This window comes from Nannospalax galili, unplaced genomic scaffold (genome assembly GCF_000622305.1).
Source record: "Nannospalax galili isolate Female #2095 unplaced genomic scaffold, S.galili_v1.0 scaffold718, whole genome shotgun sequence".
Taxonomy (NCBI): domain Eukaryota; kingdom Metazoa; phylum Chordata; class Mammalia; order Rodentia; family Spalacidae; genus Nannospalax; species Nannospalax galili.
The window spans coordinates 681,871-702,952 of NW_008341417.1; the positions used below are offsets into that span (position 1 = coordinate 681,871).

General features: G+C 38.6%; 1 protein-coding gene and 1 pseudogene across 7 annotated transcripts in view; one reads left to right on the forward strand and one right to left on the reverse strand.

Annotated features, from left to right (window-relative positions):
• Fggy (FGGY carbohydrate kinase domain containing) overlaps positions 1-21,082 on the reverse strand; it is a 409,436-nt gene that overhangs the window by 373,256 nt on the left and 15,098 nt on the right. For 2 of the 7 annotated variants that reach the window (XR_003850117.1, XM_029565257.1), the window contains exon 1: positions 2,198-2,292. The exons of 1 other annotated variant lie outside the window; for it this stretch is intronic. Coding sequence is in view for 4 of the 6 variants with exons in the window: in XM_029565257.1 (XP_029421117.1) it covers positions 2,198-2,256 (59 nt within the window). In the remaining 2 variants the exon portion in view is untranslated. Of the gene's footprint in view, positions 1-2,197; positions 2,322-21,082 lie in introns of those variants that run through there. 4 more of the 7 variants (XM_029565256.1, XM_029565255.1, XM_029565258.1 and 1 more) reach the window with 3 other exon arrangements.
• The window catches only part of LOC103737142, a 44,768-nt pseudogene continuing 39,122 nt past the window's right edge, over positions 15,437-21,082 (forward strand).

The window sequence follows — 21,082 nt, forward strand, 5'->3', positions numbered from 1 at the left end:
TCCCAGAGGGAATTCAGGCAACACGTGCCCAGGCTGTATGATATGCCCACGCATTGTCCTATGTGTACTTGGTCAATGACCATTATTGTTATGCACATGTTACTGCACCTATTAGTGTGATAATTTAGTCATCTCTGTATCATGCAATTAAATATTTCTTAAATGTGTACAACCACATTTTGTTAATTTCAAGATACTCAGTTTTTTATTTTTAGCTTCTCTGAAATGAGTGATTCTTACAGTCAATGGCATCCTGGAATTTACTGGTAGACTTTTCTTTCTTTGTTGCACATGAACTAACAGTGTACCTTCTAATTAGGGTGGTCTGGCACCAGGCACTCAGCTGAGGATGGAGTGACTAACAACACAAGGAAGATGCTTTGACTCAGAGCCTCCTCAGTTTCTGAGAGACAGGAAAAGACTGTCCTAGTCAGGTGTTCTACCTGCCTCTGCCAGCCACAGACATCTTGTTTTACTGGGGCTTGTTTGTCTTGCTACCCACCATCCTTACTGTGAAAGTTCAGGGAAACTGCTCCTTACCATGTCTTAATTAGTTTTTGGTTGTTGTGACAAAATACTCTGATAAAAGCAACATAAGGGAGAAAGAATTTATTCTGGCTCACATCTGGAGAGTCTAATCCATTGTGGTGGGAAAACCAAGGCAGCAAAGCTTGAAGCAGCTGCTCACATTGCATTTACAACCAGTAAGTAAAGAGCAAATGAATACACATTTCCATTCAGCTTCCTTTCTCCCAGTTCATGCTTATCTAAGAAAGAGATATTAATTCAACAGTTGGGGTTCACCATTTTCTCCACTACTATGACTTTAAGTAATCTCTTTGAGGTTGTTTCCTCACCTGGATCCTAAAATCAAGCAAGTCTGAGCCCTTGGGCAGCTAGTGTCCCTGACACCAGATCTGTAAACTATAAAACCTCTGCCAGGAGACTCTGTGAAACAGATCCCTTTCTCTTCCTCTGTGCCCTTTGTTCCTGGGTCACAAGTACTATCAGCTGTGTCCTGGACTCCAAATTTACTGACAGTACCTCAGAGACAGAAAAGCCAAAGAAATATGGAAAACATTATTCCTTTTTCTAATTAATTTTGAAGAATAAGGGGTTCAGATCATCACTGTGTCAGTCAATTCCATCATGAGTTCTTCACACCTCAGAAACCCAATCAATGAGGACAGGAAAGCCATCACCACTTCATAGCTCAGTGGGGTGGGCACAATCTACCCAAAGTCACACAGGCAGAAAAGGGCAGCCCAGGATTTAAACTACACCACCAACCTCAACTGGAAAACCAAGTCCTTTGGTAACTTCAATAACAAGATCAGTAACAGGTGCAGCAAAAACTGGTCTTCTCTGAGTTCTGCTCTGCAGATCACCTACCTGACTTCATGATTTCACTTACTCCTTAGGGCAACCCTGTGAGATGGGCAGTGGGAGCACCATTTCCCAGGGAAACAAGTTGTGGTGCTGGGGGTGAAGCTGACTGAGTACGGCAGAGACAGAGAGGCTGGGATTCCAGGCTAGGTCAGTGCGACTCAAAGCCTGCTTTATGAATAGTAAGGGCTGGAATTTGAGTTTCATTTCACTGTTTTTAGGCAAAGATGAACACTCTAAAAGAAAAAAACAGCTGTTGGGAGAGAGTAGTCAGGAAAGAGAAAAAAGGCCATGCTTCCAGATGGCAAAAAGAAAGAAAAATAATAGAGAGAAATCCAAGCTGAGCAGCACACAAACCCTCAGGTCTCAATCTACAAGACACCTCAAAGGGCTGAAGTAATGTCCTTCCAAGTCCCCAGCATGGGCTGTGCTGACTCCTGGCCCCTATTCATGATCAAAAGCCTGTTCTGTATGATAAATATTTATACAGTTCATTAAATAATGGCCTATATAAATATTATTAGAAATGTGCCACAGGAAACCACATACTTCACAGCTGATTCTTCAGCAAATGTGCAAGGTGCTCAAATGCCACGTGAGGAAAGGAGGGGCCATGGAAACTGAGGCTGCCCTTTGCAAAACCAATTCGGCAATCTCCAGAAGGGGGTAAATGCTACAAATCCTCTGCTAAAAAACTAGCCATTGAGGAATTGTGCTGTCCCTGTGTTCCCTTATTTCCCCTTAAATAACCAGGTCACAATGAGGCTGTTTCCCAGAACTACAGCCTAAGGAATGGGTGAGCTTGCCTTACCTGCAATCCTGCTTCCTAAAGAGCCACTCCTTCAGGACCAGTTTGGTTGCTGACAGCATACAGAAACTGTGTCCCAGAAGCAGAGACAGAATTCAGTAGCCTCTTTCAAAGTTGATCTTTGGACTCTACTAGGAACTCTGCTCCAGCCTCACAATTCATTAATCGGTTATATTGCAATCAAGGTTTGGTAAAACTGGGGAAATGAAGAAATGCAACAAGTGATCCTGTCCTGTCCTCTTCAGTATTAGCAGAAAGAATTAACCATACTTTAAACAAACCTCACATGCTCTAAGATAATGAGAAAATTGTGGATAGGAGGGAGAGAGCCAATCTGGAAACAATACCTAGTTCTCTATGGGCTCTATCAGCACACCCATGGACAAATAAGAACAGCTTGCCAACAAGGATTTTCCCTCTTAAAGTGAAAGGTGATTTCCTATCATCTTCTCCTCCTCCCCAGCTTTGCAGCTGAGGGAACATATTTTTTTAAAGTTGTCTGGTTGCCAATCCTGATTCAAAAGATGTACAATCAAATTCTTCTTAGATTTTCAAGTATGTGGAGTTTGCACAATTGGATAAAATATCTTTCATCCAAATTCACCTGTGGCCTGGTGTAATAGAGGCAGTATACATGGTTTTTGGGTCAGGTCTGGAGTGACCAGCATGTTTTGTGGCATCAGGAAGAAGGAAGGAAATAAACCAAAAGCCATCTCTTGGCAGTGGCTCAGAAGCAGGCCTGGGCCTTACTGAGGCACTCCTAGAGGGCCAGAGCAAGCTTTTATTCATCAGTGACATCCACCATCACGGATAAGGTCAGGTCCACTGTAGGGAGAAGGAGGGAGTGGGAGGTAAAGGGAGGTGAAGGAGGAGAAAGAAAAGTAAATATATTCCTTGGCCAACAAATAATATCCACTGGATTCCTGCCCAAGAAAAATCCACAATACAGAGAAGGAACAAATATTGAAAATGTCAGTTCTCAGACAGTCAGACAAAATTCAAAACACTAAACAAAAACAAAACATGCAGCAGAAAAATATTTTGTTTGCTCTGAGGGTCACCTGCTCAGAGCTGGACTGCTCAGTCACCCAACTGGGAAGGCTTCAAGATTCCAAAGAATAGGGCTTCACGTGGGAGTCCCAAGGCATGCAGATCCTAAAGCACCTTCAAGGCTGTGAGGAAATCCCAGACACCACGGGTCATGAGGAAACACTGACCATCAAAGGCATTGTTTCTGAGCTCAGCAGAAAGCTTCAACAAGGAGAACAGTGGTGCAAGCTGTCATCTCTATCACCAGTGCTCACATGCAGAGTAAGTTCAGTACACAGGAGCTGATAAATGAATGAACCACTGCTTGGAGTAACAAAAGCAATTCTTCCCATATCCCAGTGTGTCTACTGCTGACTGACTTTGGGCAAGTCCCTTCATGGACATCTCTCTTCTGCAGTATAAAATGAGACTCATAAATTTTGTACTCCAAGGGGTTGTTGTGAAGATTAAGAGAAGCAAAGGGCATAGAGAGACTTTTAAAGGGGAAATTCCCTTAAAAACAAGAGAAATCAATGGCTCTGAAAAACAGGGCAGGAAAACTGTTGGAAATAGTCCAGCAGCATTAAAGGCACCAGGGCCCAGTAACTCATAGCGGTGCTCACACTCACCTCTGCGCCCAACACAGCACCACCTCCTGACCTCACAATTTTTTAATATGTATTATCAATCCTTCACCATATCTGAAATCTTAATTCCCAAAAAACAAAGCCCAGTGCTTTCTCTACACCAGAATATGAGGGAACTGAAGCTGAAATGAGTGATCTCAAATTTTATAGTGGGAAGCCTGATGTTGCTATGGTGTGGAGTTTGTGTCCTCTGCAGGGTCACCAGGGCAGAGCCTTTATGGATGGGACTGGGACCCTTATACAAGAGGTCCCGGAAAGCCCACACCACTTGAGGACATAAGAAGAGGTCAACAGAAGACAGTGTATGTACTTCCCAAAACCCCAGAACTGTTTGAAGTAAGTTTCTATTATAAGCTACCCAGTTTATTGTATTTTATTATAGCAGTCCAAGCCATCCAAGATACAGACATCTGAATTTTGAAAATCAAACATTAATGAATTTTGTCTAGTGTATGTACTTCAAGCAAAAGCTAATGTGCCTAGTAAAGCTGTATCTGGCAGCCAAGTAGTGTCATGCCCACTCAGCCTTTCTCCACAGAATGAGAAGTCCATCACTGGCCCAAGAGTTTTGATCCACTAGATCAGAACTTGGTACTTTTCACATGTTTTAGGATCTTTATGCTGTGTACTGAGCCAATTTTTATGGGAATTAATAAAAGACTAAGACATGCAAAGAGTTGGATCATCTTTTAAATTCAAACTGGATTTCAAAAGGCAGAAAAGTCAAATCATCATGCTGGCTTCATAAAATGGTAGCCACACAGATGAAAACTAGTGAGCCAGTCCTGAGATGGTGAGCCGGTCTTGGATGACAGCGCAAATCACGACCTTCCAAAAGCCACACAGCAGTCACAAAGAAAATACAAAGTCCAACCATGGTTCTGGCCAAATACACAGTTCAGCTACTAAGGAAATAATAGCTGAAAACCTTCACTCATCAAAAGACAACCCAAACTCTATCAATAAGCACTCTCTTAGAGCAAATACAACTCTGAATCTGAACGTACAACAAGGTAAATCCTTGTTAATCATTCCTGTTCTCTCTCTCTCTCTCCTCTCTCCTCTTTCCTCTCTCTCTTCCTCCCTTTCTCCCTCCATAATCTCTTCTGTTCAACCTTTATGCCCCAATTAAGTGCTTTCTTACCTGTTTACAGGACCTTCTACTGCCCTTCCTTGCCATTCCCTTTGCGGAGTACTGAGGAAGCCTGTGCTTGTAACACTCACCACTGTATATGCTGCTTCTCCCATTCACACACAAAGGAAACTGAAATGCTGAAGGATCAGCCTCTTGACAAAGATTCCCAAAGACCATCACAGAGGGAAGAGGCTATATTCAAATTAGGACCTGTCTCTGCCAGAGTGGAATGCTTACTACCATGCCTGGGAGGACAGGACCTCCAACAGTAACCAAACTGTCTTTATCTTAGGCACACTGGGAGTGAGCTTCCAAGTCAATTATCCTGAGAGGTCTTCTCAGATGATCATTACAAATGTCTTCTCTGTGTTCAGATTAACAACCACCACCTTATATTGTAATAAATCCTGTTTCTTGTACTTACAGATAAGCAGAATATAGTATAATATGGTAATAGTGGAAATACTGAGGAGGTCTGTTAATGCATAAAATAATCCAATACCTTTTAAAATAAAAAGAACTAAGGACTCTCCTCCTCCAGAAAGTTCTAGAGGCACTGTAAGCAACCCTTCTGTGTATATCACACTCCTTTTTGAGGTTGTCTCCTTCCATGGCAAAGAGCCTACTTTCACAAGAAGGAAGGGGAGGAATAGAATTCATCCAACTGAGTCCCCACAGACCTCCCAAAAGATTAGCTTCCCTTCTCCAAACCCAACTGACACCCTGAGTTCACTAAAAGCATAGGCTTGGGTTGACAATCTCTCATTGTCCAGAAGTGGGAAAATGCTTGAAATGGCACAAAGCAGGATGGAAGTCTTATCATAAATGCAAAGCAACTTTATTTTGATAAGTCCATTGCAAAGTTGAGACTGTAGGGCAGAGAATTATATGCAAATTTGGTGATTAACTTTCATGTGGACTCCTTTCTGGGAAATGAATACCTGACCCTTCTTTAAATTATGAATAATTTAAATATGTGTGTGAGTGTGAGTGTGTGTGTGTGTGTGTGTGTGTGTATGCATGTATGTATGTATGCAGTTTCGCCCCATCACTTTCCCTTCCAAGAGGTTACTGTTGATTTGCTGACATAAATAACTATGAAATGATTTTCTACGGAAGTAACCAGTCCTTCGAAGCAATGCCATAATCATTAGTGTTTTGGCTGAAATCCACAGCTTTCCCAGAAAGTCACTCAAATTAAAACAACAGAAGAACCCACCAACCTTAATGAGTCTGTCAGACATTGTCACATTCAAGAATGGATCAGGAAGCCTCAGGGAAAGCCACAGAATCCATTTTGCACAGCAAACTGCTTCCTCAGACATCATGAGGGCCAGGCTGGCTGAGGTCTTTGCCTGTTCCTGTGTTTAACCTGTTCATGAAAGGTGGCTTTAAAGTCTAAAATAAAAAGCCTACAGAATCAGTTATTTAAAGACTAAATAGTCAATGAGAAACTAAGATGGTCTGCCATTCCTGAAACACAGTCCTGTCAGGATTATCATGAACTAAACCAGCAATGTAAAGACCAGCACTGCTGCTTCTCTCTCAGATAAATCCCCAACTCTATTTTACCATAGGCCTGCTAAGCACTAGTTCTTGACTTCCTTTCAACCCTAGCCTTGCCCTATCCCCAAGATCAAATCCTTACACTGCAACCCTAGAGAACTACCAGCATGCCTTTGTTTGCTGCCCTTGGCCTTACTGTTGCCTCTTCCTGTAACACAAAGAATCCATAAGGTGGTTTAGAGAAGGAGAAATGCAATGGGTGCATATGAATCTCGAATTTCACAAACAGCACAGGAAGGGGCTGGAGAGATGGCTCAGTGGTTAAGAGCACTAGTTGTTCTTGCAGAAGACCCAGGTTGGAATCCCAGCACCCACATGGCAGCTAACAACTGTCCATAACCACAGTTCCAGGATATTCAACACCTTCTTCTATCCTTCATGGGGATTGCATGGCATGGGTGCACTTACACACATACAGGCAATACACACATACACATAAAATAAAAACAATAAAATTTAAAAAAGAAAAAAACCCACAAAATAAATAGTACAGGAGATATAAATCACAATAATACTGAGATACAGTTTCAACTAACAAATTGCAATCATTGAAAATCTGAAAATAAGAGTATGGTCAAATACTTTCATGGGAAAGTGCTGCATTCAATGACTTGGAGAATAATTTGGTGCTATGTGGCAGCTTTTAAAATTTTCTTTACTCAACAGTTTAACTTCTAAGAATTGATGCACTGGCTCATCATAACAGTAAACAAAAACATCCACTATAATACCTTTTATAAATGCAAGAACATACTTGCAAAAACCCAGGAAATGCATGAAATATCTATTGAGAAGGGAGTTAGGAGTGATATATCAATAGTGGTAAAGAGAATAATAAAGTACTACAGAAACATGCTAATCGTTCACTGTTAAAAATCAAATTCTGGAAGTGTGGTAATTTATACCTATAATCTCAGCATTTGAGAGGCTGAGCAGGAGAATGAGAGTAAGTTCAAGAATAGCCTATCTACATACTGAGTTCTAAGCCCCCTGAGATACAGAATGTGACCCCGTCTAAAAGAAACCTAAATAGCTAGAAATAGATTCATCACATGAGCCAGGTATGCAAATCTTGGGCATATACCCAAAGGACTCTATATCCTGCTACAGAGATATCTGCTCATCCATGTTCATTGCTGCTCTATTCACAATAGCTAGGAAATGGGAACTACCAAGATGCCCATCCACGAATAAATAAATAATGACATAATGGTACATTTACATAATGGAGGAGTATCATTCAGCTGTACAGGAAAAATTATGAAATTTGCAGGAAAAGGAATAGAAATGGAAACAATCATCCTCAGTGAGGTAACCCAGACCCAGAAAGACAAACATTGCATGTTCTCTCTCACATGTAGATGCTAGTTTTGAGCCTTTACGTATATGGGTTTCAACTGGAAAATCTATAGAGGTCAGGAAATTAGTTAGAGGGTGTAGGGGTTGGGCTACCTAAGAGGGGAAGATAGATACAGTGATATAAAGAGAAAGAGAGGAATAATGGGATAGGATGGTTTAAATGGGATTGGGAATGAGAGGACAAGGTAAAGGAGGAAGTAAAGGGAGGAATAACTAACATTAAAGGCCATTTGAAAAAGTTATATGGCTTTTTGGAGACTGCCTGAGAGTGCCTAACACCCAGCAGATTTGGCCTCTGAGGGGGTGAGCTTACCAAATTGCATCATGCCCAGTCCCCTGCTTTGAGACCATCTGAAAGTCCCTCCCATTGTCCCAGGGCCAGGCTCCCCTGCTGACTAGCAGGGGCCCAGATTTTTGGAGAGTGACTGAGAGAACCTAATGCAGCCTTTGTGGCATGAGCTCCCCAAATTGTGAGTTCCCATACCACTACTTTGGGACCATCTGCAGTCCTTCCCACTGCTACAGGGCGTAGGCTTCCATGATGACTAGTATGGACCAGTACATCCATCTCCCATCTCCTCTCCTTGGATTTCTGCACTATCCATCTGAAGTTTCTGAAGTGCTCCTAACTAGCAAGGGCCACGTCCCCCTCCTGGAGAGCCCCTGGGTAAACTCACTGGAGTCATGTGATCTCTCAAACATAAAATCAAAAGACAGAAGCTGAAGCCCAGACCATTCATACCCAATCAGAAAGCAACTAAGGTATATCAATAATACAAAAAAAAAAAAAATTCAGACTTCAACTCAACAAAGGAAGGCTTGTGTTTCATATTAGAATCACAGGCAACAAAATAAATCCACATGCCAAAAACACAATGAAAAAATAGTAATGTAAAAACAAAAATAATATGTTCCCACCAAACACCACAGTCCTAGAGAAAACGTCTATGAGAACACCCTAGAGATAGCCCAGGATACAGAATTTAAAAAAAAAAAAAAATCATAAATATGATCAAAGAATTCAACAAATTTAAAGAACACACATAAACAACTCAAAGAACTAAAAGAAGTGAATAATTCAGTAAGACAATTTGAAACAACAGGAGAAAGCCTCATTAATAGAATGAACGAAATGGAAAGCAGAACATCAAGACAGGATGATAAAGCTGAAGAATTAAACCACTCAGGTAAAGAACATGATTTTATTTTTTCTAAACACAGGAACGGAATGTGCAGGAATTGTGGAACACCATGAAAAGACCAACTTTATGCATAATAGGCATAGAGGAAAGAGAAGAACCTCAGGTCAATGATATTGACCAGATCTTCCACAGGATTATAGAAGAAATTTTCCCAAATTAATGAAGGAGAGGCATACCCATAGAAGTATAAGAATCACACAAAACAACAAATAGGACTAGAAAAGAAACTCCCCAAGGCATATCACAGTAAAACACAAAATGTACAGAATGAAGAGAGAATACTGAAAGTTGCAAAAGAAAAACAGCACATCACATATAAAGGAAAACCCATTAGAATCACAGCTGACTTTTCAATGCAAACTATGAAAGTCAGAAGAGCCTGGACCAAAGTATTCCCAGTTCTGAATGACCATAGATGCCATCCCAGAATACTTTACTCAGCAAAAATGTGTATTATACTTGAAGGGGAAAGAAACATCTTCCAGGACATGAACATGCTGAAAGAATTCATGTCTACTAAACCAGCCCTTCAGAGAGTACTTAGAGCAATACAAAGGACTAAAGAAAGGAACAACTATACCCAGGAGGCAACAGGAAGAAACTAAACGGAGGTACAATTTGTGGAAATGCAAAATTACCCCCAAAAAATGCAAAGAGAAATTAATGATGGCAACCAACACACATCTTTGAATAATAACTTTAAATATCAATGGCCTAAACTCCAGTCAAAAGACAGAGGCTAACTGAATGGATTAAGAAACTAAATCCATCTTTTTGTTATCTGAAGGAAAATCATCTCATCTTTGAGGACAGGCACTACCTTAAGGTAAAAGGATGGAAAAGAATATTCCAAGCAAATGGCACTAAGAAATAAGCAGGGCTTGCAATTCTAATATCTGACAAAATAGACTTCAAAGTAAAAATAATCAGAAGAGACAAAGATGGTCACTTCACTTAAAGGAACAATTGACAAAGAAGGTATTATAATCATGGACATATATGGACCAAACTCTGGTGCACCCAATTTCATTTAAAAAGTATAACAGGGCTTAAAGACACAGATTAACCCAAATTCAGCACTAGTAAGGCTCTTCAGTACCCCACTATCTCTAATAGACAGGTCAACCAGACAAAAAATAAACAAGAGAGACATCTGAATTGAATGATACCACACATCAAATGGACCTAACAGACATCTACTGAATATTCTACCAAAGTAACAAAGAATATACTTTCTAGTAAGCAGCCCATGGAAGTTTCTCTAAAACTGACCACATACTTGGGAACAAAACAAACCTCAAAAAATAAAAAAAAAAAAAAGAGAAATAATTCCATGTATTCTATCAGATCACAATGAAATAAAGCTTAAAATCAAGATCAAAAGAAGCTCCAGTAAGTACACAAACTCATGGAGATTTAAAAACACACTCCTAAATGATGAATGGGTTAGAAGAAATTAAGAAAGAAATAAAAGAATTCCTGGAACTAAATGACAAGGATACTACAACACATCAAAACTTCTGGGACACTTTAAGTAGTCCTACGAGGGAAGTTTATAGCTATAAGTGGCTACATTAAAAAATCAGAATGAGCTCAAAAAATTTGGAAGCCTAAAAGAAATGGCACAAATAAATGACTTAACATTGAAACTCAAGACTCTGGAAAGGCAAGGATAAACAAAATCCAAACCAGCTGATGAGAAGAAATAACAAAAATCATAGCAGAAATTAATGAAATAGAAGCAAAGAAAACCAACACAAAGAATAAATGAATCTACAAGCTGTTTCTTTGAAATGATAAACAAGATAGACAGACCTTTAGCCCAGTTAACCAAAAGAAAGAAAAGTAAATCCAAATTTAAAAAATCAGAAATGAAAGGGGAAACATCACAACAGACACCATAAAGATCCAGAACATTATAAGGGAATAGTTTAAAAATCTATATTCTATTAAATTTGGAAGCCTAAAAGAAATGGTTGAATCTTTAAATTCATGGGAACCACCAAAGCTAAACCAAGAAGAGAGCAACAGCTTAAATGGACCCATAACAAATAAGGAAATTGAAAGAGTAATACAAACCTCCCGACTTGAAAAGGTCAGACCCAGATGGATTTACAGCAGAATTCTACCAACAGTTAAAGAAGATCTATAACCCAATATTACTTAAATTATTCAAAAAGAGAGAATAAGGAAGAACTACCAAACTCCTTCTATGAGGCAAGCATTACTCTAATACCACAACCAGGTAAATATACAACAAAAAAAGAAAACTATAGACCTATGTCATTAATGAACATAGATGCAAAAATCTCAACAAAATACTTGCAAAACCTCATACAGACACACATCAAAATTATCATCCAGCATGATCATGTTGGCTTTATTCCAGAGATGCAGAGATGGTTCAATCTACATAAGTCAAAAATTTATAAATCATATAAATGGGCTCAAAGACAAGAATCACATGGTCATCTCAATCAATGCAGAAAAGGCCTTTGACAAAATCCAACATGCTAAAAGTCCAACATGTTAAAAGTCCTAGAGGGAATCAAACTGGAGGGAACCTATCTTGGCATAGTTAATGCTATATACAAAAAAACCCACAGCCAAAATCATTCTAAATGGAGAAAAACTGGAAACATTCCCACTAAAATGAGGAACCAGACAAGGCTGTCCAATATCTCCACTCCTTTTCAATATAGTGTTTGAAATTCTTGCTAGAACAATAAGAGAAAGAAACTAAAGGAGCACTAACTGGAAAAGAAGAGGGCGAGTTATCCCTATAGCCTCAAAATAAATATCTAGGAATAAACTTGACCAAACACATTAAAATCTCTACAATGAAAATCTGTGAAGAATGAGATAGAGGAAAACACCAGGAGATTGAAGGAACTCCCATGCTCATGAATTGGAAGAATTAATATTGTGAAAATGACCATCCTACCAAAAGCAATCTATAAATTCAATTCAATCCCAATCAAAATCCCTATGACATTCCTCACAGAATTCAAAAAAAAAAAAAAAAAACCACCCAAAACCAAATATGGAATCACAAAAGAATCCAGGTAGCCAAAGCAATTCCGAGTACAAAGAGCAATGCTGGGGGGATTACCATATCAGATCTCAAACTACATTACATAGGTATATTCATAAAAACAGGAAGGTACTGGCAGAAAAATAGACGCACAGATCAACAGAACAGAATAGAAGACCCATACATGCATGCAATTTCAGCCACCTGATATTTGACAAAGGTGCCAAGAACAAATACTGGAAGGAAGACAGCATCTTCAACAAATGGTGCTTCCAAATGGATCTCAACCTGTAGAAGAACGAAACTAGATCCTTATCTTTCACAGTGCACAAAAGTCAACTCAAATGGATCAAAGACCTCAATGTGAAACTTGAAACTCTGAAACTGTTAGAAGAAAATATTGGCAGTAACCTACAAGCTATAGGTGTAGGAAAGAACTTTATAAATCAAACAACAGTTGCTGGGGAATTAAGGTCCACAATCAAGAAGTGGGACCTCATTAAACTAAAAAGCTTTGGTACAGCAAAAGAATCAACTAAGTAAATAAAAAGAAAACTCACAGTCGAAAAAAAAATATTTACCAGCAACATATCTGACAGTGCTTTAATATCCAGAATACATTAAAAAAAAAAAAAAACCTCAAAAAACAAGGGTTCTCAAGGGAAGAAATAAACATCACTAGGATACACCTTAAAAAGTGTTCAACATCCTTAGTGATTAGGGAAATGTAAATTAAAATCACTTTAGATTTCATCTCACCCTAGTCAGACTGGCTAAGACCAAGAGAACAAATGATACAAAATGCTGGAGAGGATGTGGGGAAAGAAGAATGCTCATTCCCTGCTGATAGAATTTCAGACTCATGCAACCACTATTGAAAACAGTGCAGAGAACTCTTTAAAAAATAAAATGAACCTACTATACGATCCAGTTATACCACTCCTTCATATATACCCAAAGGACTCATCCTACTTCAGAGATACTTGTACATCCATGTTCATTGCTGCTCTTTTGACATTAGCTAAGAAATGGAAGCAACCTAAGTGCCCCTCAACTGACAACTGGATAATGAAAATGTGGTGTGTTTACACAATGGAGTTCTACTTAGCAGTAAAGAAAGACAAAATCATGAAATTTGTAGGTAAATGGATGGAACTAGAAACTTATACTAAGTGAAGTAATAGAGACTCAGAAAAACAAACAGGACATGTTCTCCCTCATTTGTGGATCTAGCAAAAAATCTTTATATGTCAGTATATTTCCTGATGTAACTGCAGAAGCCAGAAAAATGGAAAGGAAACATGGAGGTAAAAGGGAAAGAAAAAGTCTGAGAGAGGAACAGTAGGAAACAGCTGTTACCAATAGGGAGATTGGTAAAATGGGGGTATTTAAATGGGGGAAAGATGGAGGGTTATACAGAACCATGGGGGTAAAGCAGAAGAAGGAGCTCAAGAGAAGGGGACCACAGAAGACAGGTATTATCAAAGGTGAAATGAGGAAAAATGGGGGTACCTTAACTGAGTAGGGAGGAGGGAGAGTTAGAAAGGGAGAGAGAGAGGAGAGAGAAATAATGCCAAGCTGATATGAAAAAAACAGAGGAAAATGTATTAGCTCAAAAGCCTACTGAAAAATTACACATACAATATCTCCACATGTGTCTATGTGCATAGCTGAAGGTTATATAACAAGAAACAGTGTCCGAAAGGAGAAACCTCCATTTGAGTTGTTGGCCAATGTAGTCAAGAGACTCCCAAAATTACACAGGCTACTGCCACAGCCTTGGTTGCCTCCCAGAAGTTGAAGGTAAGATCCTATTGATGAAGATAGGACATATTTCAGGCACACGACTTGGAGCAAAGGGACTGGCCTCGAAGCCACCTCCATAAAAGGTAGCTCTCATAATTTTGGAGGACACTATCCAAGCTGCTAAGGGAGAACATTAATTGATGGTTCAACCCCAGTTTTAAGGCCTAATAACCACAATAATGACCAGCACAACAAACTACTTTGGGGCAATAGTGGCACTTTTATCTTGGGGATAATCAACAGCTATCTACTTGGACTTAAAGCCCATTCAATGTGAAGGAATTTATGTGAGGTACTGTAAACATAACCAAATACACATGGCTGGAGAGGTCATAGATCTCACTTCCATAGGGCTGTATGAATTTGCTCTCCCAGAAGCCATCAATAAGGGTTCCTCTTTCTCCACATTCTCTCTCTTGCTCATAGTGGAACAAGGTGTACAGAGAATATGAATGCATTCTCAACTCTCATCAGTGAAGCTCCCTCATGCAACAGAGGGCAATGAGTATAAAAGGCCACAAATGACCAAAGTGTAGAGAAGAATAGTGTGCAGAGTGTGGGTCCTTGGACAGGACTGCTATATTAAGCTCTACCCACCCAGGGCTCAGCGACCATTGTGGAAGAGGGGATGGAAAGATTGTAAGAGCCAAGGGAAGAAGTGCATGACCATATGGAAACAGAGTCTTACAGGTTCCTGGGACCTCACTCATATGAATCTACACCAATTGTGTCAGCATTCATAAGACCCTTGCAAACTCAAGCAGACAAAACTTTGCTTAGAATTGGGGAAATGGGCAGCAGGCCCCTATCTTAGCCAAAGAACTACTGGCAGCTTCTGGGTAAGGGACAGCTGATCCTCTTTAAGGGAGTGACTCTGAATAGTCTGACTAGACACCAGTGGATGGACTTGCACTGAGGAATGTCTCATTACACCAAGTTTACTTGATAAGGCTTGATATAAATAATAGAATGCATGAAATCTGGTTGGAGGGGTTATGGGGCAGTGCCTATGGGAAAGGATGTATAAAGATGATTAACATGTTGTATATGAAACACGCAAAAATTCAATAAAAATATACAAAAAAGAATGAAAAGTCATATGGAAACTACTACTGTAGAAGCTGCTTTTTTATTTATTATTTTTATTTTAATGAGTGTATTGCCTGCATGTAAGTGCACCCATGTCATACAACGCCCACAGAGGTCAGAAGAAGGCATCAGATCCCCTGAAACTGGAGTTATGGATGGCTGTGGGATGGTTGTATATGTCACGTGGATGCTGGGAATCAAACCCAGGTCCTCTGCAAGAACATCCAGTGCTCTTAACCACTGAGCCATTTCTCCACACCCTGTAGAAGCTTCTTAATATATACAGATACATATATAAAGAGTTTAAATGGACTTACCTATAACAAGGAGTTGGGAGCAGCCCCCTACCAGACATCACAGCCCCAGTGAGAAGACATGGCTCACTTTTTTAGAATCATTGACCAGGGAGGTCCCACAGACTTTCAAACAATCCTGGCTATTGTCATTGCTCTTGGTTTCTCTTCAGAACTTGACAGGTAAGTTCCTATTTTATTTTAATGTTTTATTTAAGAATTTTCAACAACGACAACTCTTGAGAAAGCATCCAAATGAAAGCATCCAAGTGCAGACACAGCACTGCAGCAAATATCAATAAGAAAAACAATAAATCACTTTTCTAAGTGGGTCAACACAAAATGCATTCAGTGTCTAGTCATGTCCAATTCCCACTGCACTAATGGTCAGTGGAATCAAACCAAAAGCCCAACTCTCATAATCACTACCCCAAAAGAATGACACTTACTGTACTCTTGTGGAATGCAGAAATGATTCCTACTACTTCAATATGCAGAAAATTGAGTTCACACATCCACTAAAGATGAAAGGAGAAAAGCTATGCTCCTTTTATTTCCAAATTACCCTTTCTTGTTCTCAATTCTTTTAAAAACATGTATGAGTGTTTCGTCTGGATGTAAGTGCATATATGAGCAATGCCCCAGGAGGCCAGAAGGGGGTGTTGGATTCTCTGGAGCTGGAGTAACAGATGGTTGTTAGCCACCATACTGGGTCTTCGGCAAGAACAGCCAATGTTCTTAACTACTAATTTGTCTCTTCAGCTCCTCAATTCTAAATATTATAGTATATCCACACATGCATTTGGTTACATATACACCTGTATACATTACAGGCTAGGATTTGCATATGAAGGAAAAAAAAACTCTTTTACTTTCTGAGTCTCACTATCATACCTTCTGGATCTATCCAATTTACTGTGTATTTTGTGATTTCCTTATTCTTTAGACCTGAATAATAGTCCATTTTATATATGTATCACATTTTCATTATCCATTCATCTGTTGATGGACAACTAGGAGGTTAGTTCCATTTCCTTGCTATAATGAATAGAGCAACAATAAACATGGACGTACAAATATCTGTATAGTAAGGTATGAGATTTTCTGTATAAATGCCCAGGAGTAAGACAGTTGGATCATGTGGTAGCACAATATTTTTCATTTTGAGGAACCTCCAAACTGACTTCCATAGGGCTGTATAAATTTGCTCTCCCAGAAGCCATCAATAGGGTTCCTCTTTCTCCACATTCTCTCCAACTTTTCCTCAGATTTCTTGATGGCAGCTATTCTGACAGGTAAGGTGGTATCTCAAAGTAGTTTTAATTTTCATTTCCCTGATGAGTTGGCAAGTTAACCACTTTTAAAAATGCTTGTTGGCCATTTATATTTCTTTTCTGACAACTGTCTATACAGTTCATTGACCCACTTGCTGATTTGTAATTTTATTCCCCTAGTATTTAATTTTTGCAGTTATTTGTATATTCTGGATATTAGCCTCTTGTCTGATGTAAAGATTTTCTCCCATCCTGTAGGCTGTCTGTGTGCTCTGCTGACAGTACCATCTATTGATACTTGGGGCCAAGTCCTGTGCTATTGATGCTCTATTTATAAAGTTCTTGTCTACCCTGATGTCCTGAAGAGTATTCTCTATGCTCTCATCTAGAAGTTTTGAAGTTTCAGGTTTTAAACCAGGACTTTTGGTCATTTTTGTATAAGGTGAAAGTTATGAATCTAATTTCATTCTTCTGCATGTTGAAATCCGGTTTTGCCAACATCATTTACTGTATAGGCTATCTTTTCTTCCAATGTATGATTTTTCCTCTTTTATGAAAAATTAGGTGGGCATAGTTTTGCCTGTTTATTTCTGAACCCTCTATTCTGCTCTATTGGTCTACTTGTCTGTTTTTATGTCTGTAACAAGCTGTCTTTATCACTATAGCTCTGTAGTATAACTTGAGGTCAGGGGTTGTGATGTCTTCAGCTGTGTTCTAACTCAATAGGATTCCTCTGGCTATTTATAGTCTTTCATATTTTCATAAGAATTCTTGGATTGTTTTTTCCCCTAGTTCAGTGAAATATGACATTGGAATTTTGATAGACAGTCCATTAGTTCTGTAGATTAATATTAGTAGTAGCCATTTTCACAACATAGATTCTGCCAATTCTGCCAATCCAGAAGCACAAAACATCATTCCATCATTTAGTACATTCTTCAATTTCCTTTCTCAATCTTTAAGTTTTCACTGTAGAGGTCTTTCTCTTCTTTGGTTAGTTTTATTCCTAAGTAATTAATTTTCTAGATTTTTTAAATTGAGCTTTTGTAATTTCATACAACAGCTCTTAATCAAATTTAGATCCCCTCCCCCATTCATGCCCCCTCATCCCCCACCAGACCTCATGTATTCCACCATACATGTTAAGTCCTATGCAGTCAAATACTTATACCCAGATGTAAATTCATCCACTGGAGTCCAGTCAGCCCATCTAGAGACCGTATGTAAGGCATACTCTCCCTCATCCAGTAGCAATCGGTCTCCAATAGTTCTCAGTCTAAGGCTAGCCCACCACCCATTTCTCTTCTCCCTCTGGGCCTTTGTTTAATTAAGTTGGCACCCTTGCTACAAGTTCAAATGTGTAAGCTTCCAGTGGCCTAAAAGCCTCTGCTTCCCTGTGTTCATGAACTAGCCCTGATTCTTACGATCTTTCTGCCCCCTCTTCCACAATGGTCTCTGAGCTGTGGATGGGTGAGGTTCCATAAAGGAGTCCTATCCAAGGATACACAATCTGCAGTCCCTTATTCTTTAAAACTTGGCCAGTTGTGGCCTTCTGTGCGTATCACACTCTGTTGTATAAGGAAGCTTTACTGGTGAGAGTTGAGGAATACATTAGTTTTCTCTCTACCCCTTGTTCTGCTGTGTTCCATGAGCCTAAAGTGTAGAGGTTCAACTGTGGATATGTCACAGTACTGGGTATCTCTCAGACATATATTCTCTGTGTCTGACCAGTTGTGGGATTCCGCAGTAGCCTCCATGTGTTTCAAAAGAAGCTGCTTTGATGAGTGTTATATGGTATGCTTGTCTGTAAATATAAGGATCCATATTTAACATATGGTAAGAAATATCATTTGTTTATATATATGAAAAAGAGACAGGGTTTTTACCTAGGATCTATGTCCTCTTCTGCCATGTGCATTTGGATGAGTTTACAGTGCCACCCATGCACATACAGTGTCTAAACATTAGTGCTATGTATACACGGAAGCTGCTTGGCAAGGAACACAGTGTGAGCAGAAGCGACATCCCTTTGAGTGGTTGGTGACAATGGTCCAGGAGACTCCCAAAATAACACAGGCTGTTGCCAAACCTCTTGGTTATCTCCCAGAACTAGTAGATAAAACCCCACTGCTGAAGACAGGACATACCTCAAATACAGTAATTAATTTTTTGTTATTATTTCTAATGAGGTATTTTTCCTAGTTTCTTTCTCTGTGAGCATATTGGAAAAAGGCTACTTTTTATATTGATTTTTTTTTTATCCTGCAACTTTACTGGATGTATAGATCTAGTTTTGTAGTAGATTCTATGGGGTCTTTTAAGTATAGAATCATGGCATCTATAAATAAGGATAGTTTGACATCTCCCTCTCCTATTTTATTCTCTTTAAGCCTTTCTCTTATTTAATTTCTACAGCTAACAGTTCAAGCACTATATTCAGTAAGAGAGGGGCGAGTAGGCATCATTGTCTTGTTCCTGACTTTAGAGAAAATGTTTTCAGTGTTTACATTTAATATGTTTGTGGTAGGTTTGTTGTCTACAGCCTTTTTTAGAGGTATATTCCATCTATTCCTAACCTCTTCAAAATTTTTATCATAAAAACATTTTGAGCTGTCAAATGCCTACGATTATGTATTTTTGAAACTTTAGTGTGTTTATATGATGTTTTTGCATTTATTGATTTATATATGGTGAACCCACTTATACTGTATGATCTTCTTAAAAGGTTCCTAAGTTCAGTTTGCAAGTATTTTGTTGAGAATTTTTGCATTTATATTCATCAAATAAATTGGTCTGTGGTGGGTTTTTTTCTTGTTATTGTTGTTGTCATTACTGTTTCTTTATCTGGGTTTAGTATCAGAATAATACTAGCTTCATAAAATGAATTTTGGAGTGTTCTTTCACTTCATATTTTGTAGACTAAGTTAAGAAGTGCTGATATGAGATCTTCCCTGGAAGTTTGACAGAATTCAACAGTAAAGCCATTCAGTCCTAGGTTTTTCCTTGAAGGGAGACTTTTTTAAATGCATATTTTTATTGAGATTTTTGTGCATTTCATAAAATAAATCTTAATCATATTTAGACTCTTTTCCCCATCTGCACCCCTCCATAAACCCTCACTGGATTGCATGCACTCTGTCATATATATTAAGATCTGTCAAGTCAAGCATTTGTACTCTGATGTTCCAGGGTGCAAGTTCATTCACTGGAATCTAGTAAGCCTGTCTAGAGTCATCCCTTGAAGGGAGACTTCTGATTACTGGTTTTAATTTTTTGCTTGTAATGGGTCTCTTTACATTATTATAGCTTCTGGTTTTAATTTTGGTAGATAAACACATTTAGAAATCCCAGTTCTTCTAGGTTTTCCAACATTTCACAGACTAGATTTACTCTAATAAGGCTCTGTATTTCATGGGAATCTATTCTAATGACATTCTTTTAATCTCTAGTTTTATGTATTTGTGTCTTGTCCCTCTTAATTTTTGTCAAATTGACAAAGGTTTGTCAAACTTCTTTTACATTTTCAAAGAACCAACTCTGGTTACTTTTACATACCGTTCATTTAGTCTCTATTTCATTAATTTCTTCCCTAATCTTTATTATTTTTGCCATCTACAGGGACTGGGATTGGCTGCTTGGTGTTTAGCAAAAGACTTGAGGTACATCACTAGGTTGTTTATTTGAAATCTCTCAGCATTAATATGAGCACTTATCACTATAAACTGTCCTCTTAGAACTTCCTTGGATGCATCACAGAGGTTCTGACAGGTTGTGTTCTCAGTACAATTTTCCACTAGGATTTTTTTTTTAATTTCACCTCTATTTTCTCAGATGACCCATTGTTCATTCAAAAATGTACTGTTTAGTTGCCAAGTATTTTTGTGGTTTCTGTTGTTATTATTTTCTACTTTTATTCCATTGTGATCTGATAAGATGCATAGAATTATCTCAATTTTTGCATTTATTGAGATTTCCTTTGTGTCCTATGATATCAATTTTGGAAAAGATTCTATGTGCTGCTGAAAAAAATGTGTATTCCCTATCTGTTGGATAGAATATCCTATATGTCAGTCAAATCAAGTTGATCCATAGTGTATTTTAGCTCTAAGATTTCTTGGTTTTAATTTTTAAAATTATCTAAAAATTTGAGTGGGGTATTAAGGTCCTCCATTATTACTGTGTCAGGACCTATGTGGCCTTTTATGACTTTAGTATTTGTTTCATAAAACTTGGGGCTCAAATATTTGGTGCATAAGTGTTTATTATTTTTATATATTCCTGGTGAATTGTTCCCTTAACTAATTGTTCCCTTTCTTTTTTAATCTCCTAACTGGTTTTGTTATGAAGCTTATTTATCTAAAGATAGCTATACCTGTTTATTTACATTCTCTATTTTCATTATTTTGAATGCTTTAATGCTGAGCATATATATAATTATATTTATACATATAGAA